At 36.8% G+C, this 23756-nt stretch overlaps 2 protein-coding genes across 7 annotated transcripts in view; one reads left to right on the top strand and one right to left on the bottom strand.

Annotated features, from left to right (window-relative positions):
- LOC134538208 (sodium-independent sulfate anion transporter-like) overlaps positions 1–11620 on the top strand; it is a 97902-nt gene extending 86282 nt beyond the window's left edge. For all 3 annotated transcript variants that reach the window (XM_063379305.1, XM_063379306.1, XM_063379304.1), the window contains exons 10-11: positions 7697–8015; positions 9780–11620. In XM_063379305.1, coding sequence (XP_063235375.1) covers positions 7697–8015; positions 9780–9877 — 417 coding nt within the window. In that variant the 3' untranslated portion in view covers positions 9878–11620. The remainder of the gene's footprint in view (positions 1–7696; positions 8016–9779) is intronic.
- Positions 11621–19187: 7567 nt separating this feature from the next.
- The window catches only part of LOC134538209 (ETS-like protein pointed), a 506080-nt gene continuing 501511 nt past the window's right edge, over positions 19188–23756 (bottom strand). For all 4 annotated transcript variants that reach the window (XM_063379310.1, XM_063379308.1, XM_063379307.1 and 1 more), the window contains one exon: positions 19188–23122. In XM_063379310.1, the coding sequence (XP_063235380.1) occupies positions 23059–23122 (64 nt within the window). In that variant the 3' untranslated portion in view covers positions 19188–23058. The remainder of the gene's footprint in view (positions 23123–23756) is intronic.

The following is a 23756-nucleotide window of genomic DNA, read 5'->3' on the forward strand; positions in this document are numbered from 1 at the left end:
AAGTTGGAAGGAAACGTTCACGAAAACTGGCTGCGGTTTAAACGCCATTTTATGGTGTACCTTGGAGCCAGCGGTAACGATCCCGACTTGCCAGAAGATTCAACGGCCGAAGAAATTAAAAAGATATCAAGGACTAAAGCAAGGATATTGTTAAATGTGGCGGGGGAAGACGCCATTGACTTGGCTGTGACGTTTGGTCTTAATGACAATGACTTTGATGATTTTGATAAGTTAATATCGGCATTTGACAACTATGCGGCGCCGAAACGGAACGAAACTTATGAACGGTATGTATTTAATCAGTGTTGCCAGAGGGAAGGAGAAACATTTGACCATTTTCTAACAGAGGCAAAGAAGTTAATTGGGAGTTGTGGGTATGGAGACCAAGAAAATAGCATATTAAGAGACCGAATAGTAATAGGAATTCGAGATAAGTGCCTTAGGGAAGCCCTTCTGCGTGTGGATGAGCTTAAGCTGGAGCAAGCCATTCGTGACTGTCGGGCATCAGAGCAAAGCAAGACGTACAGTAAGAAGCTATCCGAGAAAGAGGACAAAGAGACACCAGAGTGGATGCAGTGCAAGCAGGGAGCTGGAGACATCAAGCGAAAATGCATCATGCGTACAGTGGAAATGAGACATGTCGCAGATACCAAGATTCTAATTATCAGGGCATCCAGAACAAGAAATGCGGCAGATGTGGGTCGTCACATAACGTGGGACAGTGCCCCGCGTATGGGAAAACATGTTCATATTGTCAGGGGAAGGGACACTTTGCAAAGCAGTGCTTCAGGGCGAAACAGAATAAAAGTCAGAGAGTGGCTGAAGTAAGTGTCGAATGTGATGTCGGAGAGCCATTTTACTGTGATCATATAAGGGTGGAAACAATGAACGATAGTGGACGAGACCGAAAGGAATGGAAACAGTGCATATTGGTAGATAATCATGAAGTGGTTTTCATGCTCGATACGGGGTCTGAAGTCAATATATTACCCCTAAAGACACTCAAGCAGATGGATATGGAGTGTAACATGAGCAAAACTAGGGCTACAATTGTGGCATACGGAGGGGCAACAATAACCCCAGTGGGGGAAGTGTCATTTAGATGTAGGCAAACTAGTGGAAAAACATCTGGTCAACTTGAATTCCTGGTAATTGAAACCAATGCAGTACCTATCCTAGGAATTGAAGTGTGTGTAGAGCTAGGACTAATTCGGCGCCTAGATAGTGTAAGTGAAAGTGTCCCAGATACTAAAGATGAGTTTGTGGCCAAATATCGAGATGTATTTCAGGGTCTAGGAAAGTATCCTGGACAATACAGGATAATTACAGAGTCAAATGCTGAACAGGGTAGGAGACCAGTCATGCGCAAACAACGAGTGATCAAGGAACGCCTGCAAAGAGTACTGGAGCAGCTGGAGGAGAAGGGAGTGATAACACCAGTAGATGAGGTAACACCAGACTGCTTTATTAGTAACTTGGTGGTGGTGGAAAAGCCAAATGGGCAGTTACGTCTGTGTTTGGATCCGTCAGATCTGAACAAAGTGATAATAAGGAAACCTTACCCCATCCCAACTCTGAGTGACATTAGTGACAAGTTAGGTGAAAAAAAAATACTATACTGTGTTTGATATTAAGGATGGCTACTATCATTTTGAGCTGGATGAAAAGTCGAGTCTGAAATGTTGTGTGGCGACACCATACGGGGTGTACAGGTTTTTGCGGCTGCCTTTTGGAGTGAGCAGTGCTCCTGAAAATTTCCAGGAGAATAATGAACACATTTTTGGTAAATTACCCAATGTAGTGGTATACTTTGATGACATAGTGGCATTTGGCAATACAGAGCAAGAACACAATGATGCAGTAGCGGCAGTAATCCAGCAGGCTCGGATAAACAATATTAAATTCAACGAGCATAAACTGCAGTACAAGCAGACTAGTGTAAGATACATAGGCCAGATATTTTCAAGTAAAGGAAAACAGGCAGACCCGGAGAGAGTTAAAGCACTCTTAGAAGTAGAGATCCCAAAGGATAAACAAGAACTTGTGAGGGCAATGGGGATGTTCAATTATGTTAGAGAGTACATCCCAAACTTTGCAAAAGTGGCAGCGCCACTTAGAGATCTTCAGAAGTCAAACACATGTTGGCAGTGGTTGAATACCCATACAGAAGCCTTTGAAAACATTAAAAGTAAAATTGCGGCATCAACCACACTTGTACACTTTGACCCCAATAGCCCCATAACAATTCAAATGGATGCATCAAAATCAGGGCTCGGATGCTGCCTCATGCAGAACAGTAAACCAATTGCATTTGCCTCACGGTGCTTAACAAACAGTGAGTGCAACTATGCCCAGGTGGAAAAGGAAATGCTAGCGATACAATGGTCATTACAAAAGTTTTACCACATTGTCTATGGATATCCAGTCACCGTCTTATCAGATCACAAGCCCCTGGAGGCACTAATGCAAAAGGAACTTCATACAATTGGGTCAACTAAACTCAAAAGGATGAGGCTGAAATTGTACAAGTACGATATCCATGTGGTATACACACCTGGGAAGGAAATGCATGTAGCAGATATGTTGTCAAGGGCTTACATAACAGACCCTGTTAGTGATGATCCCAGTATGGCAGAAGTGGTTCATTCGTTACAGTCATTGCCGTTCAGTGACAAAGCAAGAGACGACTTGATCAGAGCATCACAAGAAGATCCCGTCATGTGCGATGTAGTTAAATATTATAATAAGGGATGGCCAAAACACATTGCCCAGGTGTCTGAAATAGTGCACAGATACTGGAAACACAGACACAACTTGTTTGTAGAAGAAGGAATTGTGTTACTAAATGATGTTGAGAAGGATTGTGCAAGAGTTGTGATCCCCGTTGCAATGAGGGGCAAGATACTGCAATTGTTACATGCCGGGCATGGGGGAAGAGACAAATGTCAAGCAAAAGCCAGTCAAGCAGTGTATTGGCCGGCCATGAATGAGCACACCAAGGAATACGTCAGACTGTGTAGGGTTTGTGAAGCAGAACAACCAGCTAAGCAGAAAGAAACACCCTGTAGTAGACCCGGTGCCCACTTGCCATCGGAGCAAGTGTCCACAGACATATTCGATCATGGGAGGAGAAACTATCTTGTCATGGTAGACCACTACTCTCACTGGTTGGAGATTATCCCACTTCAAGATAAGACAGCTCCCACTATTATTGAGGCCTTTAAAACAGTAACTAGCACTCGTGGTCACCCCAAAATAATTTATTCTGATAATGTACCTCTTAATTCGTTTCTGTTCCACCAATATGTGTCTGAAATGCAAAGCAAACTGGTGACCTCAAGTCCTAGGTACCCACAGAGCAACGGGCACGCAGAAAAGGCAGTGGGTATTGCTAAAGCAATCGTAAGGAAAGCAGAATCCACAGGTACAGATTGGAGGGATCTGTTGAGAGAATATAGGAACACGCCCATAGTGCCACTAAAAGTGTCACCAGCGCAACTTCTCATGAGTAGGGCATTGAGGTCAGGATTGCCAATAACCACACAGAATCTTACACCTAGGGTGCAGACAAATGTAAACGCTAAGGCCAAGGACCACCAAATGAAAACAGAATCCTGGTACAACAAAACTGCTAAACAGGGCGTGGAAAACTTCAAACCTGGTGAGACAGTGCTAATCAGCACAGGAAGAGGGGATCCCTGGAGGAGAGGCAGCATAGTGATGAAACACGAGGCACCAAGGTCATATTGGGCGAGAACAGACGGCGGGACGCTTCTGCGGCGTACAAGACACATTCGAAAGTGCCACACTGTACCTCACACCAGACCACCAAGTCAGGACTGGAACAAAATGAACAGGGGGAATGAAGACCAGACGGGGGCTGCACGAACGACAAGTAAGAGCCCAGCAAGAGATGACGAGCGTCGGGACGATGGTGAAGAAGAGGAATTCAGGGGATTTCCAGAGGTCCAGACAGGAGGTGATGAGGGCAAGAGGAGGCAGGAGACAGTGCAAGTGACGCGTAGTGGGAGAGTAAGCAGACAACCAACACGCTTCATTGAAACAATGTGAAAAGGGGAAGGTGTTGTAGGAGTTGGTAATGACTGAGTGGGAATGTTGGTAGAGACGGTTGGCGGACGTGAGAGGCTAGTCAGTCGGTGTTGTTGTATTTGAGAATGTGGAATAAAGACGAGAGTTGTGTAAACAAAGTAATGTAATAAGTACATCAGAGTAATGCCAATAATACCAATGGTCACTTAATACCTGTTAAGATCTTCAACACCTTTCTTCTCTTCTGGTTGGCTGAACTAACTGGCCAAATAAAGGGGTGCTGTTTATTTATGCAGAGCTTGGGTTTTGAGGATTTCTTAAGATTGATTCTCATAATTGAAGGGTTTCTGGCAAAAACAACCAATGTCAAAAAATGCCAAAATTGAGTTATTAGTAGGATGGGAATAACATTTGTGTCATTTTTCTATGGACATTTCATATTCCACAAAAACATCCATAATCACTAAGATACAGGTGCATGAAATGTTGGTACTTCTGCAAAAACAACCAATGTCAGCTGGCTTTCCAGTAAGAAAAACCATAGTCACACGACAATGGTTGTTTTTGCTTACAAGCTATAAACAGTCATGATTAACATTTAAAATAATATAAACATTATTTGCAATAAAGTACATATAAATTATCCTTTACATATAAAAACTATCATTATCATTAGTGTGCATAGTGCAATTTATGGATTTTGTTAAATCCGGAAATTAAACTATTTACATTATTTATTCTTCTATACTAATAAATAATAATGGGAAAAAAAATAAATTACATTCAAAATTCCCGCTAAGAAATGTTTAGTTTGGAAAACTGATACCACAGCACTGTAATAAGTTTTCAATTCAGGCTAGGAAGAACCACTTCTATACCCTGTATGTTCTATGACAGCATTTCTGCCATGTTGTGTTCTGGGCATTTATAGGTATGTGTTGCACATGTGATGCATTACAGTTACAAATAGAGTGTGCAACAGACCATACAGAAAAGAACATACTAATGCAGAAGAAAGAGTTGCATCAGAGGAAGGCCGATAATTTTTTTGAAATGAAGAGAGCATACAGCAAGCTGCTATAGAAGGGACTTGCATGGTTATTTCGTTTGACTTCGTGCAGAACCTGCCATTGCCCCACATACGTACCAGTGATGTATTCTTCTATAGGCAACTATGGTATTATGTATTTGGCGTACACGATTTAGCTGATGACAGTGCTACGATGTATTATTATACAGAAACAGTAGGAAGGAATGGAGCAAATGAAGTAACGTCCCTTTTGTTACATTTTTTTAATAGCAAAACCAGCACTGCTGATCATCTAGTTCTACTGAGTAATGGATGCTCTGGACAGAATAAAAATCATACAATGGTCTATTTCCAATACATACTAGTTCACTGCCTCCATCTCTTCAAAAAATTAACTCACATTTTTCTGATGAGAGGCCACTCCTTTCTTCCAAATGATCAAGACTTTGCGCTGAATGAGAAGAAAAAGAGAACTACTTCACCAGAAGTACCAAATTACTAGAATGAAATAATCAGTAGCTGTCGCAGCAAACCATCTCCATTTGATGTCATCGTTGTGACCCAGGAAATTCTTTATGATTTTAAACTTGCACATGCTCCTTACTTCTTAAAAATGCCAAGACCATCCCTGACTCTCAGAAATCTTCACCTGATGGAAATCGTAGATAATGGCCCTATCTTTTGAAAAGGAATACATACTTTGGCCACTGGGATAAGTGCCACATTCGTAACAAAACTGTGCTTCCTGAAAGTATAGAACTAACCCCATTATATGGAGGTCCAATTTCTCTTTCACCAGAGAAGATGCAGGACTTAAAACGATTGTGTGCATTCCTTAAGAGGCCAGAAATCAGGATGTTTTACACACAGCTAGAAGAGAGTCCAGAATGTATTAGTGGCGATATTGATATAGATGAAGATGACAACAGTGATGGATGCATCAAGTGAAGACATTTTAGTGAACCATCACATTACTGTGCTATTTTCTCATTCAGTTTTCAATCATGTGTGATGTAAAAACCAAAAACAAGGAAACTATCAGAAATACATAAAATTAACATTGTCTATCAACAAATTTTGTTAAATAAACTGAGATATTGCCATTGTCTCAAATATACATGTACAAATAGAATATCTGCTGCATTATCTGATAAATTTAAGGTATGGATTTTTTTTTCCCCATGAAAATTGTAGGCAGAAACAACCAATGTCAGAAAATAAATAATTTTAAAAAGGCTAATTATAATATTTCAACATTAGAAACTTCAACAAACTGTTTCTTTCTTGTATACACGTGTATGGAAAAATACCCAGATGTAATTTTAACATAGAATCACATTTAGAAAGTTATTTGTTTCTCCTGAAAATTTCATTTTTTTGACATTGGTTGTTTTTGCCAGAAACCCTTCAATTGTTCTTAATTTGTCTCCATCCTCCCTGTTTATGTTATCTCAGGAGAGATTATTTGAAGGTAAGAGAATTTACAAGAACCTCGGTAGGTAACTGTTATTTCTGAAGATGGCGACTCTTATGTCGACCAAAACTTCGGTTAAATCTTTGCCTTCTACGTGGCTAGAATCCACAAGGCAAGCAACTTCATACAGTGGTATCAAAAGTTTACGGGTTTTTATTTTTAAGATTCTTTAAAAAATATATATTTAACAAAAAAAAATATTTTTTTTATTTTATTGTAATTCCTGATATTTGCCTACATCTAGAAACCCTTTTCTCACCCTCCCCCTTAAAAAAAAGTTCATAAATGAAAGGCGCCACGCTTCCCACCAAAATGAGCCGAAATGAAAAAAAAAAACACTTTCAGTGTTTTGAAATTATAACAATTAGGATTAGAAGGGTAAAACTACATTGCGATTTGGCACCATGTTTCTTCCACGTGCACTTTTATGGTGAGACAGAGCATTTTTGTGTAAGGGTGACTACGTATACGTCAATTGCACATCCCACATATAAATTTACTTCTTCTAGCAATTTGAGGAAAAACAAATCACTTGTACAACTTGTTTTTTATCCGTACATCAATATTTATTTTTCAACTGTTACGTATCTATGACACAGAAATTTAAATAAGACGCCGTATAAAATTTACCAAGCCAGTTGCCAATCATGCGTATTTTTTTTTATTCTCGCAGAACAAATTGATTCACTACGTAGCTTTTTACTGGTGGTATGCATCTTGTACTGTCAGTAATCCTCGAGAGTGCAAGCTCGCAAGTTACCTGAGACGCAGATGCCAGCAGCGACTACGGACGTCGGTGAGCTGATGGCAAGCAGTGTCGGAGCGGTGCGCTAGGAGGGAGCCACGTGTGTGCGCAGGGGGTGCTGTCACAACTTAGAAACACACAAGATACAATCTTCTAAGTTATGCCTGTTCTAAGTTTTGTGTTTCTAAGTTATGATAGTTCTAAGTTATGTGGTTCGGCATTGTGTGTTTCTAAGTTACGTGTTTCTACGTTATGACAGTTCTAAGTTGTGATAGTTCTAAGTTATGACTTTCCACATTACGATGTTTCTAAGTTGTGTGGTTCTGCATTGCGTGTTTCTAAGTTACGTGTTTCTAAGTTACGTGTTTCTAAGTTATGTATGGTTGGCTGTGCGCAGTGCCCCGGGGGACCCGAGTACCTGCTGGTGACGCCGGCTGGGGGCCTGCTGTTCCCCGCCGCGGAGTTCCTGCGCGACGCCGTGGCGGCGGCGGGGGGGAGCGACCAGGCGGTGGTGCTGAGCTGCCGCCACGTGCAGCGGCTGGACTTCACAGCGGCCCAGGGCGTGGCGAGCATCGCGCGCGACCTGGCGGCTCAGGGGCGCCGCCTGGTGCTGGGGGACGTGGCCCCCGAGGTGGCGCGCACCGTGGCGGCGGCAGCCCCTCCCGGGCTGCTGGCGCTGGCCAGCGACGAGCTGCAGCTCTGGGACCTGCTCAGAGGTGGGTCTCCCTCGCCCTTCCTTCCTTCCCTCCCCTCCAGGCACAGGCGAGGAACCAGCTGAGGAGCTGGGACAATTGTTGGAGGTTGGCATTTCTCCATTGCCTCTTCACACTTTCCCCGAGACAACCAAGGAACCAGCTCCACCCTCCCCTACCACAATCCCTCCCTCCAGCAGGTGCCCACTCTACCAGCTGGTACTGGCGAGGAACCAGCTGAGGCTCTGGGACATTTTTAGAGGTGGGCTTTTCTCCTCCGCCTCCTCACACTTTCCCCGAGGCAGCCTAGGAACCAACTTTACCCTCCCCTACCTCAATCCCTCCCTCCAGCAGGTGCCCACTCTACCAGCTGGCATTGGTTGAGGAACCAGCTGAGGAGCTGGGACAATTGTTAGAGGTTGGCATTTCTCCCAGGGGTGTAGCCAGGGGGGAGGGGGGGGTTTAGGGTTTCAAACCCCCCCCCCCCCCCCCTTAGCACCAAATCTTTAATTAATTTCTTATTCATCACTCAAACAAACTTCATATTAAAATTAATAAAAATTTTACCATTACAATATTTAAATTTAAGAACCGAAAACTGCTAAAATAGCACTATTTTACACCTTAAAATCCAAATTTACCCAGGGGAGGAACTCCCCCCCCCCCCCCCCCCCCCCCGCTTTCATACGGGGGGGAGGGGGGGCATGCTTCTAAACACCTCCCATACACAAATCCTAGCTACGCCACTGATTTCTCCATTGCCTCCTCAACCTTCCCCCTTTGGCAGAGAAGGAACAGTGTGTTATATCCTTCCTCCCCCCTTCATCGTTCTGATGCTACTATCATAACTGCTTTTTCAATTACGGGCGTAGCCAAGCATTCACGCTAACATTTATATTAAAAAGTGTACAAAATAATAGTTTTGGAGTTTAAAAAACAGTACGGTGTCAACAATTAGAGCATCTTGGTGAAATATTTTACAATATTGTAAAAAAAAATATTTTCATGTTTTCATAATTTTTTTAAGAGTGAGTTGGCGAGTGGTTGTCCGGAACCCAGACATCCGTTTCTTACATGGTTATAAGCTAGGCAGCTGACACTATCATATTTTATATCAAGCCTGCCCAACCATTGGTTTATTTTTACTTTTATTTCTTCTATTAAGCGTAAAATAAACCCAAAAAAAATTTAATGTATTGAAGAAACTATTGAGTAAAGAAATGTTTCAAAAAGAAAGACTTTTTAGGAACCTGATTTAGGTAGGAATATGTTACATTCAAAATATACATGTAAGCGATTTGTCTTAAACTTAATTTTTTATTTAATGAAGAGCTTCACTAACTATTAAAACACTTCATAGTCTCATGCACATAATTTGTTATATATAAGATTTTATTTATTTTTATATCATATTTATTTATTAAAAAATATAATATGTATATTTTTGATTTGTCAGATTTATATATATCAGATTTTATAATCTCAACAATTTTCCTTAGTATACATCACATAGTGAACGAAACATTTTCTAGGTTGTAAATGTGCACAAAAAAGTGAAAAACTGACACAAGTTTGTTGTTTATTTGTTTTTCATTATATTTTCATGTCGAAGTTCGTCAGGCAACTAAAATAATGACTGATTTAGATAAAAAAATTTAAGCTACCTGCTCGTGCACTCTATGTGCGTACCGTGGTCAGTACAGTTGATACTTCAGTGTCGCTGGCCGAGCTGGGAGACCAGTGGCCAGTGTCTCGGCACGCCTGTGAGAGGAACCCCCTGTGCTGCAGGCTGGAGTCTCGAGCTGCCGGGCGGACACGGGCGTCCCGACGCCAAGCTTGACCTGGGGAGCGTCGAGACGCCAGAGCTGGACCACACGAGGGTCTGAGCCGTCGCCCTCCGCCACGTGTGCATTGGTAGCACTGCATCTCGCCTGGGAGTCTGCTTCCACCCGGTGTTGGCAGCACTGCGTCTCACCTGAGTCTGCTTCAATGTCGTGTTGGCAGCACTGAATCTCACCAGGAGACTGCTTCCACGCGGGGTTGCCAACACTGCGTCTCACCTGGGAAACTCTTCCACGCGGCATTGGCAGCACTGCGTCTCACCTGGGAAACTCTTCCACGCGGCATTGGCAGCACTGCGTCTCACCTGGGAAACTCTTCCACGCGGCATTGGCAGCACTGCGTCTCACCTGGGAAACTCTTCCACGCGGCATTGGCAGCACTGCGTCTCACCTGGGATACTCTTCCACGCGGCATTGGCAGCACTGCGTCTCACCTGGGAAACTCTTCCACGCGGCATTGGCAGCACTGCGTCTCACCTGGGAAACTCTTCCACGCGGCATTGGCAGCACTGCGTCTCACCTGGGAAACTCTTCCACGCGGCATTGGCAGCACTGCGTCTCATCTGAGAGTCTGCTTCCACGTCGTGTTGGCAGCACTGAATCTCGCCAGGGAGATGCTTCCACGCGGCGTTGGCAGCACCGCGTCTAGCCTGAGAGACCGCTGCCATGTGTGCATTGGCAACACTGAGTCTCCTGATCGCCTTCCACGTCATCACTTGCTGCGTATACACTAAATACCTACGAACAATGAACTTTATGGTGCTAGAATATTTTTTTTTGTGTCAATCTTGATTTGTATGTATTAGTAGAAGTTTTATTTTTTTTTTAAATTCGTACATCAATAGTTAGTTTTCTACTGTTACATACCTATGACACACATAAATTTAAATAAGACCTTGGGTACAGTTTACCAAGCCAGTTGCAAATCACGCGTATTTTGTATTTTCGCAGAGCAAATTGATTCACTAAGTAGGTTTTTACTAGTAGATAGTAATAGTTACTGTACTTCTGATGGATGGCAGATGCTGATAGATATATATATTTATAAACTGTAAAAACTAAATAACCTATTACAAATTTGAACTCGCAGAGCACAACGTAGTTATCTATACGATTATAATGGATATTGTTTTTATGTGTTTTAGTTACGTATTTGTTTTTCCCCCCAATAATCTCGCTTATTACTGTACTCGTAGTAATTCATAGTAACTTTGCATCTTAAACCGAAAACTTGCCACAAAAAGCTTGCAGTAAAGATTATATTAATGTAAGGTGATATAATAATAGGTTATAAACATGCGGGTAGTAACAGGATCAACATTTTTTTAAGCTTTTTCTCGAAACTTGGTAGCACTCAAGTTAATCTCATTAGCACCTTACTGCCTAGTACAATTAATATTGAAATCTATAGGTAGGTAATGTTTTTAAAAGTTATTTATGCCATTGTGTCTAAATTTTCCAACCAAATGGACATGTGGACCAGTAACTTAATGTACTATGTGATAGATTATGTTTACGTGACATGTACCTACTATGTGATAGATTATGTTTATGTATCACTTGTGTGTGCAAATAATGATTTAAGTGTATGTGTTCGAGAAATGTAGGCTTTCTAGCCTGTGTGATATTATATTCTACTGAAATGTCTACGAGATAGAACATTTTATACTTTCGAATAATGAAGATAATGTCACTACAATATTTTATTTTAGTTTCATATAGTATTTATATATGTTAAGTGTATTGAAACATGTGATAATGTTGCAGTATTAAATATTTTTAATAAAATTCAAACTGATTTATTTTCAAACAGTTAAATATTTCTTGAAAATAAAATATCGCCTAACTTTAAGTTATCATTTCCAAATCATCCTCACATGTCTTAAGTACCTATATGTAAATGTTTCTGTGTTGCCGTGATACCTTCTCTAGTTTAGCTCAAATACCTATACCTTCAAAATAATAAACTGAGTTGATTAAAAGGATAATTTTTGCTGGAGCCATGTTCTAAAGTACCTACTAAAGATTTATCACACAGACTCACTCACATTTTTTTTTATCATTAATCATATTTACCCGTATTTCACTATATATGTGTGTATACATACCTACATACACACACTCTCTCAGTGTAAATTAAACAACATTCTTACTGAAAAAAATATTTGGTTAAAACTGGCTCAGTAGTTTTTGCATTGTGCAGGAATAATCAGATCAATGAAAAGATAGGAAAGGTATACGGTACTAAATTGATTTGCTTAATATTTTGTATTTACACACATAATTTAAATAAAATTCAATATATAACCATATTTAATTATTTATAAAAGGTTTCTTTCAGCTGAAACAGTACCTTTTTAATGGTTTTTAGAACTTAGAGGCAGCTTGTTTTCTCAGTCCTAGCTTGTACTGAAAGCATGAAACTACCTATGTAGTATACCACATTGAATTAACCGTTCATATGTAGAGTATCATTCATAAAATGGCAAAAAAATAGGTTCTCCCTTAACCCTGAATCAGGTTTCTATGGTTGTGGTAAAACCTAGTTTTTTTTTATTGATAACGTATTATATACTAAAAATAAAGAGTTTTAAGGCAGAATATATACGAATGTTAAGTCCAAAACTGTATGAGTGTATGCCACATTATCTCTTGTGCTCAGTACATGCTAAGATTGGCAAAAAAACTCACTAAGTTCATAAAAAAATGAATAAAGTAGTACTTGTTTATTGAAAAATCATTTTATAAAGAGTTAAATGTGACTATTTAAAGAATGTATGTATTAAGAATCGTGGAAAAAAATACGAAATATTTACAGCAGAAAGATTTTGGATAATAACCCCTTTAGGAGTGGAGGCATTTTCATGCACAGTGAAAGGCTGACAAATTCACAAATTCTAAAACATAGGTACTTCCTCTCTAGTCCTAAAAGCCTGATAATATCTGTCATATGATACTGCTCGCTCAAAAAACGTTTTTACAAACAAGCGGGTTGCGCTATTGATTGGTACTTACAACATTGATTGATCAATCATCGAAACAATAAAAGATGAACTTATTTATTTTTATAAGTCTTCTAGAATGCTTGCCCATTAAGCCCGAGAATATCGGAACTTGGTTATTCAAGGTAAGTTCCATAGGCACCGTGAGCGCCGCTCTAGCGGCGAACGTAGTAACTAACTGCAGGACAGCAGGAGTTGTGACACGACGCGTCGCCTGCCTTCAAGGGGAATTGTTCAAAACGATTAGCAATATGGATGGTTATAAAAAGCGAAAAGGCATTGCATATTGATTTGTGGTTGGATTCAGTAATACTTACAGAAATACCTAATGAGATATAGTGTTTTGTTCATTTCAAAAGCGGAAAACTGAAGAGGAACGAAAGGAAATTTGTATATTAAAGCTGCAAGCCTACACTGTTTATAAATTTAAAAATAATATATATACGCTATTAGGTAGTCCGTTAATTTATGTACAAACATTGTGGATACTTACTATGTTACTAGTACCGAAATCACTAATGTTACTTAAATTCGTGCGTAGTTTCTTTGCTGAGATAGTAAAAAGAAGACGTGTGGAAACAAACTGTAAATTAGTAAGAGTATTCAATATTTCCGTGCTGTAACAAACACATATTTTTAGAAAATTAAACAGAAAATATATAAAACAATACAACAATTATTTACTTCTACGGCAGTCACTACCCTTTATACATTTTTGACATATGATCCGTGAACTTATGAATAAAGTTATGCCATCACGATTCATTCATTTCAAGGAAAAATAAATTCAAATGTGCTTTTATTCTAATATTAAATATAAAAAAATACTATTTATTAATTTATTGTTAATGTATTTGTAGATTATGAAAGTTCTATGAGTGATTCAACTACGAAAATCTAAGTTGCATACAAGCCGATGATAATGAAAATATTGGTTGTGAATTTTTTTTTCTAATTGTTTCGGTGCAAGATCAAGTTACATAGAACAAATTATTATGGCTTATTGTCTATTAGCATTTGGCGATTAGGCCATGGCTGTCAAAGGTTTTTTATAAAATAAAACAAGCATCGCCAACAAAGGGGTCATTGTTGTAACACCACTATATCTTCATGATGGAAAAATAACAGCTGAAGAAGTGAAAACTATTTACAGCATTGCCAGTTTTATCATTCATGTGGACAGGTGCACTCAACAAAGTATAAAATATTTTACGTATTAAGTACACAATCTATCAATTGAACATGTTGACAATATTTTGACATATTGTTCATATGTGTTGTTTTTAGTAAATTTGCAGTTTCCTATTACCTATTCAAAAAATTGCATTAAAAACTATTTTCAACAATTAAAACATTCCAATGTAATGCATGTTTGAATAAACATTATATTGATTGGTGCAGGCAGATAATTTAGATAATAAGAGAAAACAAAGCTAAACGAAAACAGATAAACGCATAAATCTATATTAACCGAAACAAGTGTAGGTTAATAGTAAAACAAAATGTTTCTATTTTATCAATGCAATTCTCAACATACGTTAACCCTTTCCTAATGTTGTGCATACGTGTGATTTTCTACTGTAAAAATACAAATCTCGATGCACCAATACCTGTTTTATACATTACCTACCTAGTATCTGACACCGGGTACAAGACATGGTATTAATCTTTAATTTAACATTTCCTTTTTTATATAAATAAATATTATTAATATTTACTACCACTTCTATTATGCACTTCGCTCATTGTTAATTCAGTAAAGACTGCAGCAACGCGTTTACAGAAGTTTCAAAGTCCTGCCCGGGCAAGGACATTTTCTATTTATAATATTTATTCCATCGTCAAATTATGAAAACAAAATTATAAAAAATAGAATTAAAAATAGTAATGTATAAACGCAAGGATATTTATTAATTATTCAACTCACGCGTTACTTGGTTGGATGGAAGAGGAAAATACATTTTTTGATTCACTTCTGCTTTTAACACAGAAAAGTCGCCTCTCTTTTCTTCCATGACATTATTCACATGATCACTAAAACACATCTTTCTTCCCTTTCGATAAACTATTCTATATTGATAATATATTTAATCAATCATAATTACAGTATCAAACGTAATTACAGAAAGAATTTGTCAGCTACTCCGTGTCCCGGAGATCGGTCCTGCAAGTGGTTCGTGAAAGAAACACTACGCAGCGCCACCAGTTCGATTTGCAGACCCGTGCGCGGTGTTTGGCAGCCCGTGAAGTATCAGGGAATTATAAGATTAGGAGAGGTTAATGATTTACACACACCTCCTCTCAAGTCATAACAGCCTGGTACTATTATATGATCCGGCTCGCTCAGAAAGCGTTAAAACGGACGGAGTGAGTGAGTGCGTTCCGATATTGTTTATAAGCACTGGAAAAAACGGTGAATTGTCAATGGCACAATTAATTAAATTCAAAATACTAGATTGGCTTTTATACGAAACGTTGGTTACGTTCTGGACAGTAAAGCCTGAGAATATCGGAAACTGGTTGATGTTTCATCGGTCTAAATATTGTAGTTTGAGACAATGTGGTATTAGGAGATCATAAGTGGCCGAGAGGTAGTGTTGTGATTACACCTCTTCTCTGATCCTAACAGCCTGGTATTTTATCAGTCTTCCCGACTTGGCAGTGTCGTTATTTGGTCCTTATTGCTGCTGTTTTTATATCAGGAGATTATAAGATTCTGAGAGGTGGCTTTTTTTTAAGTTTAAATATGTGTTGCATTTTATCATTTATACTGATAGTAAAACTCCTCAGTGAAATAAGTGTTCATTACATAAAAAAAATATGGAAGTATTAATTTAAAGTTTAATAAAATTGTGTCTTTTTTTTTAGTATGACCCTAACAGTAGTACTAAATGGATTTCTATGAAACTTTATTTGTTAGTAATAATTTTAACTATCTTAAACTCAATACATTATGATTACAAAATTCCACCCCTTTAAATGACCAAAAAAAGATTTTACAGTAATTCTAATCAGGTAAAAGTTAAGTTATTGGTTATAAATACTAAATATACAAAAAATTAGCAACTTCATTTTACCATGTTTTTGAAATTTTGCCTCCCTAAGGGGGTGTGAGCGATGTAATTTTAATTTAATGAAGTGAAAAATCATATCTACAAATCTATCAGAGCAGTAGGTAAGAAACTTAAGCATGAACATTGATGGTTATAAAACCATTTTCCTTTCACTGTGATAAAAGCTACCATGCATTTTTCATGCTTCTCAGCTTAAACACCAGGCATTCTTTAACTATTAAAATTTTTTTTTCATTAGTATTAAACATTTAAAATCAGCTCTTGCAATATGGATCTGAAACTGGTCCACACAAGATAAGAAGATGTGCATCGATGATTTCCTCTTCTAGAAATTACTGCATTTGTCATCTGGCTGTTGAATCTCGTTCACTTACCTATCTAAATTACAGTAGACAAACTGCTTCAATGTGATATGCACTGCCCGTTTAGTGAGACACTATAAGAAAACATAGCAAGAACTTTTATGCAGCACAGCTGAGCGGTGCGAAGGACTACTCTTGATGCTTGAAAGCAGGCCTGTAGTCTAGTGGGTGTTGCCCAGGGAATTTCAAAGTCTAGGGCCGTCACTGGTAGGACAGCATACCAGATAATCTACTATTCGCAAAATCATGTTGATTTTAATGTTAGAAAGCTAAATACCTTTTTTAGATATGACATGCACATGATTTTAATGGAGAACATCCAACTAGGTATTTACATTTAATGTGCCACTGTAAGCAGAAATGAGACATTAACAAACAAATGCAAAGTGAGTAAAAAAGTGTGATGGGCTTGTAATTTTCGTCCCACTATCAGTTTTAACTCGGGCATCAAAAATAAACCCTCGGAACTCAACCGGGCCCCACTGGTGCTCAGGCGCTGGGACTTTCGCCTCTTCCTCTCGGCATTCCTGGTTATTGTACACACATTCTGTATCTCACCTGGTAGTCCTGTTGCTCAGACACACCCACTGCTGTGTAACATCTTGGCTCTGTGTACACAGCACTTGGTGGGAGCGATTTCGTGAATGGTGCGGAAGTCGATTGGAACGGAAATGTGTAATCATGGTGCAGCCATCTGTGGAAGTCTCATAAAGCTTGAAAAGATGGCAGACCCACGTGTTTCATGCATACATACTGTTTCCGTGAACATCGCAGAATTTACACCGTGCACAGGTATTAAAAAATAAAAAAAATTAATAGTACAACTATCCTTGAACACTACATGTTATAATTTATTGTCATAAAAAGGAATCAAGACAATTAGAAAAGTATGTTAGAATCCTGGCATTTCAATTGACAACCCTTAGTTAACATTGTGTACCGCTACAGCGTTACAGATGTTATTTTGTTTATTTTATTTACAAAAACTGTTTTAACAATATATTATGTTGCAAGGCATTGTGTTATAAAAAAGAGACGATTGAACTTTTGTATGTGGCAAAGACTATGCAAATGGAGCAGCTATTGAATGGTATTCTTTGGATCTGTCCAAAGACTTATTAGTTATACCACGAAACTATGAATACATATTTCTTATATTGTATGTAGAACTTTACCAGATATGTTACCTCTGAAATAGTGACTTGTGTACAAATATTTACATTTAAGTTTTTATTCTCTGTGGTCATTGACTTTAGCTCAGAGCCAATGAGAACATTTTTAGAGAATTGTAAAATTTCAAACATAATAGTATGAGTACCTAATGGTTGTTCTAAAAGGAAGGATAGTTCAGCAAGATTCGTAAATGCTGAATATTAATGGAAATTTTGATTTTGTCATCAAGTTATGATATATCATGATATTTGAAGTTAAGTCAAACTACTCATATATTTGAACTATGGCTATTCATTACAGAATAAGCACATATGTATGTAATATTGAAATAATGCTTTGTGTGAGACATTTTTTTTACAACATAATATTTTGCAATGAAATCAAGAATGTGCTTTAAAGTAATCAAATAATTAAATTATTTAGTTTTTTTTCTTTGTATTAAAATTAAAGAAATATGTTGTCATTAAATACACTATTTGCAGTTTAAATAAAAGTCATCATTCAATCGAGTCATTTGTAACTCAGTGGTCTGAGGTTTTTTTAAATCTCAAGCTCAAAGACTGAACTTGCTACAGGACATTAATAATTTTAATGATTTTTGTTAAAACAAATCAAGACAAAGAAAGACATTTGAATAGCCTTGAAAATGATTGTTTAAGACACTTATTTGAGGTGTTCTTCACACACATAAAATATTTAGTTATACTGTTTATGTATTTTAGATGTTATAATGAATATTTGCTATTTTGAATTTCAAATAAATATCAATTACATGAGAGTAAATACTTATCCGTTAGTAAATAAGTTTAGATTTCAATACTTGAACCATTGTGTCTATTTATTTTAAACAATTTGTCTTGTTTTTTTTAATTTTATACATTTGAATACCTATGTTATTATAATAATTCAAATTAATTTTTCTATAAGTATTAATAACAGGAATGAGCTCTGTGGTATTTCTGTTAGCTTATTTAAATACACAGAAATACATATATGTATATCTATATGCCAAGCTGGATATTTTAGTAGCGGTGCCCAACCATATTCTAATGTTACAGTAAGTTTACACCTTACACATACTTATATATGCACCACAGACACACTGCTAAGTGTAACAATTGAAATGTAGATATAATAACAATAACAATACTAATTGAAACGTAGAGTTAGTGCAAAATCATCATACTGAAGAGACACAACTAATTGTTAGCCTACATATATTCAAAGCCATTAAAAATAAAAGTACTTCATGTTAAAATTTTTACTGTTTAATCTTAAATATTAAATCAGCTCAATATGATTAAGTTTTGTTATAAGTAAGTATTTTCAGACTGATTTCGTTTAAGCAAAAACAAATATACAATCATATGCTTGGTGTTACATTATGTTTTAAAATGTTTCAGCCTATTATTTTAGTAATGCCACAGAAGTATAACTTCTAGCGTGTGTACCTAATACACACTACAATTTTTTTTTTTGTTTTGTGTCTGGGTTTCTTATTACAAGTGTATTTACAACATGAGACCACATGAATTTGCTTGTTACCGAGGTTACATGTTAAACATCTCTGGAAATTACTGAAAGACTCACTCACATTAACATAAAAAAAAAAATATTAATCATTCAGTAACAGCGTGCTGATAACTTCAAATTCTTTTTTTTTTATGTCAATTTTATTGTTATTTTCTACATGGTGTAACTACAGTAGGGTTTTATGAATGTACTTAAAAAAAAAATTACTACATTCTGTAATAATTATTTAATTATATTTTCTTTCAGGTCAATTTGGTACAAAGCATTTCCCCAATAACTGCAACGTTTTCACTCAGGGACACAGGCCAGTCGAAAATAACATACAACATGTGTGTGTTTGTGTAAACACTTATATCCAGTCGCTTAAAAATATTTCTGTAAGTACAGATACACCTTTTAGTAAACATTTATTTTTTTTCTCAACATTCAGGTTTGACTGGTTCATAGAGAAAAAAAATTGTTTTAGATTTCCTTGGAATTTTAAATAATTTTTTATTTGCAACTTTTGAACTAAACAATCAACAGTCTTTCATTCAAAACACTTACACTACACAATCTTCACGTAACCAATAATAAAACATTATCTCTCTCTTTCCTTTGGTGTCGAAAACACATCGATTATCAATATTTACCACTTTACATCCTATCACAATTAACACAGAGATAAAATATACATCTTGAGTTAAAAATTACCTTTACTTCACACAGCTTTAACCTTAGGTAATTTCAATGAAAAAAAGTTCTGGGATGAATTGGAATCATAATACAGAGCAAAACTATATTCTGTGTAAAATCTTTAATGTTCTTCAATAAAGAAAAATATGTAGCATACTTTAAGGATAGCTTTAGTTAGAATAAACTTTAAATTAATAGTACAGTAGAGTACATTATTGAAAACTGCTCAAGCAATAAGGATTTAGTTCAGCTGACAGTTTGTATTTCCTACACAAATATTACTTGAGGAGACAGTATTGTGTCAATAGTAGAAGTAAAGTCTCAAAAATTATCCAAATGTTTCTAATATCCAGGCATTAATAGTTCTGGGCTGTGACTAAAAGTAATTTTATCTACTAAAACCAAACAAGAAAATATAGTGACGGGCAAACAGTGAACTCACATCCAAATGATTACAATGTAATATCAAATGTTACATTCAACTTTACATATGTGACATCAGAAATAATGTAATTACATATTAAGAACCAAAATATCTCAATAAACATCACATGACATATAAAACAAAAAAGACAACTGTTGTTGCAATGCAATTTCCTGAAACATATAAACAAGCATTTCTATTGCTGAGTAAAATGCTGAGCAAAGGTACGCTTTACAGATGGATGAAATCCCAAAATTCCAAATGATGGTCACTGAAAAATTAGTGTATAAAATAATTCTTTTTCTAGCTAGCTAAACCTAAATTATTACTTTTGTCCAAATTAAATTTCTGCATGACTACAGTTAATTCGTTGTTTGAAATTCAAACATAGGAAATACAAGCAAAGGCAGATTAATAAATGTCATTTATAATGTAGGTAAGTTTTGCCTTACTATATTTTCAAAAAGAACTGAAGCGAGATGAAACAAAATTGATTGTTATGCCTGTCCTTTAGGAAATAACTCCTGACAACAAAGCAACAAAGTTTTTAAAATTATTTTTTTTTTATAGCAGTACAAACCAATACTGAAAAATATTTTTTTTCCTTCTAAATACTGAACAGTTAATGTTTTGATAGCATAACTCTATATAAAATTAATTTCATTAAAAAATACTACATGTGATAAAAATTATTAAACCTGCCTCAAAAGATTTTATACCAAACCCAAGTAGTTACATTTTTATTTGGCGACGTCAGTTAAGCAGGTTTTTATGAATATGGATGTGTCATTGGAGTGAATATCAGATATAATAATATAACACTTGGTGTTAAAAAAGTATCCCAAATTTTTTTTTTTTCAAAGTTACTTTTGCCTTCTTAGTGGTTACAATGATTCCATCCTGAGAAAACATAATTATTTCCATACATGTTTATTTTTACCCAGCAATTTTTATATGGCTACATACAAAACTTTTAGAAGAAAATTAAACTATAATTACAAAATTTTCATTTCTTTAGTTTACGGAAGAATTCCTGAAAAGCACATTAAAAGCACTTTCTTCTTCATCATTACATAATGTGAATAAATAACAGCCCTCGTATAAAAATAATTATTTTACAGAAACATGAACAACTAAAAATTTTCCAACCACACAACCATTAACTGAAACGTACTCTCACTCAGACAGCTTTAGATTTACACATAGTTTTTGGTTCAAGCATAGCTGAAACAATTTGCATTCATTTCGTGTTTACCTTACTGTGTCATAATACCAAATCAACAATCGAAAACATTGTAGAGTGAATAAAGATATAGAGCGAGTTGGTGCTACTACGTTTCATGCCAAGATATTCGTCACGGTACCTACAAAAGATAGGTACGCATTTGTAAATTCCAAGCCAAACTTTGAATAATTACGGTATTTCTAGTTTCCTTTATGCATAGTGTTTGTAGGCATCTTTTATTGAGAGTAAATGAGAATATAAGATGAAAAAGTGACTTCACAAGCAGTTCTGACATTCAGGTTGAGTTGTGTTGCTATAGTTTGTTTACATGGAAAACCGTTTCCTACCTTTTTTTCCCAACCCAAATACTTGATACTTGATGCTGATTAGTAAATGGCTGTCTCATGTATTTGCAGGCACGGTAATGCGAAGTTCTGTTTGCGCTCTACTTCGATATTCGCTCTACTGAAAACATAACCCTGATGTCGGTTTCTATGGCCTCTGAGAACTGTTGTCTTCTTCGTAAACAGTCATCAATGAACGGAAATGTCTTATTTCTCTAGTGTATTCAAAAAACCAACAATTCCATACACTTAGACTCTGAAAACTTATACAAAAATGTGCGCAATTTGACAAGATGTATAAAAACTGCAAACATGCTCATGCAATTATTCACCACAAACTGAGAATTGCTTCTTTTATTTGTAAAAATGGTATCAAAATAGTTAAATGCATTATAGTATGGTGAAGTATACTTTAATGTAGGATTGTCTTTAAGGAAGAAGTTTACTGCTAAAAAATTTCCTTAATTAAGAAATATTTGCATGAAGGCTCATGAATTAGAATGGAACATCTTTAATATGATTTAATGACAATATATTGTTTTCAGTTGTTGGTATGAATAAATTTATTATTAGATCTGAAAATAAAAAACTATATACAATTAAAACTGTTAAATGTAGATAAGAGGTTGGAAAAAACATTTTCTTATCAAGCATGTATGATACTGTTACTTGTCAGAAATTTCCTGTTCCAAGAAAACACTTGGTAATACAAAGTCGACATTAAAAAATATATGAAAACATTTTTGAGTGAAATTTCACAACACAGTATTTGTACAAAATAATGACTGTAGAGTAAATCTTTAAAATTTCTTTCCATTCAGTCACAACAAAAAATACCATTATTTTTACAATAGTTAAATAGAACACTTCTATATGAAAACATAGCACATTTTTTAAAGTATAAAATAAAAGGGCACCTATTATCAGTATGTATAAAATCACAATTGGAGTTTTAAGTGATTTTCCTCAATATGTACCAATATCCTATAGTAATATTTACAAAGGCACTTCAGTGTAAAATCGACTAACGTTCGATTATTTGCTCAATGGACACACAATGCGCACAGTGCCGAAAGTGTGTCAAAAGCACTGCATCATTTGTGACCATAAATTTTAAACATTTAGGTAATAAACACAACAGTTGTAACATTTCGAATTAAGGTTTAAAAAAAAAAACACAACGGCTAAATTCACAATCTGTCCGCCAACAAATAAGAAATGAAAACTTTCCACCGACACGTCCTATCGGAGAGAGCATCAAATGACGGCTGTCGCAATAAAAAGAATCCCCAGGCGAGTTCTCTTAGTCGCAGTCGCGGTGCATCCACTGGCAACGCTCCACCTCTTAAAACGAGGCAAAGCCACTGGTTAAAAAAACAGGCGGCAGATGAAGTCCGTCTCGGAAGAAAGCGACTCAGTCGTCCTCCTTCTTGTCTGGCTTCAAGTCCACCATGTTGTGTATTTCCTCCGGCGTGTACCTGACGACAACAACGTGAACATTACACACCTGCACACCACTGCCACCACAGCCTGTCACCAGACACAAATATTGTGCATATGTCCATAATTATGAAATACAAGGTGAAGTACCCGGCGTTGCCAGTGCTAAACACATCATAACATAAGGAACATCACTACAGAGTTTCAATCTCGGTGCATCAAGGCTACGCGTCGGCAAAGCCGGGACGCCAATCTTCAGCTTCATTTTGTGGGGAAGGCAGGTAAGCCCTAGGCAAGATGTTACGCACGCACCAAACGATAGCGCGTTACAAATTCAAGGCAACGTCATCTATTCCCGAAGTTCTAAACTAAACTGTTACTAGCGCCTTTAGTTTGCTAGCAGGCGCAAGCTTCAGCGAATGGGTTTTCGCCAAGGAGAAGGATGGGAAGTTGTCAGACTTTACTGTATGACCGTGTGGTGGACATAGAGAAATGACACAAACTCACTCTGTGTGTCTATGACCTACCTCCTATGATTTTCGATTATACAACTGAATTTACCCCTTTTTCACGCCCTTAGGGATCGAATTTTACAATAATATGTAGAGTATATCACTCTCTGGCCCATACTAGGGTTGCCAACCGTCCCGTATTGTACGGGATTTCCCGTAT

Source organism: Bacillus rossius, chromosome 13 (assembly GCF_032445375.1).
Source record: "Bacillus rossius redtenbacheri isolate Brsri chromosome 13, Brsri_v3, whole genome shotgun sequence".
Classification (NCBI taxonomy): domain Eukaryota; kingdom Metazoa; phylum Arthropoda; class Insecta; order Phasmatodea; family Bacillidae; genus Bacillus; species Bacillus rossius.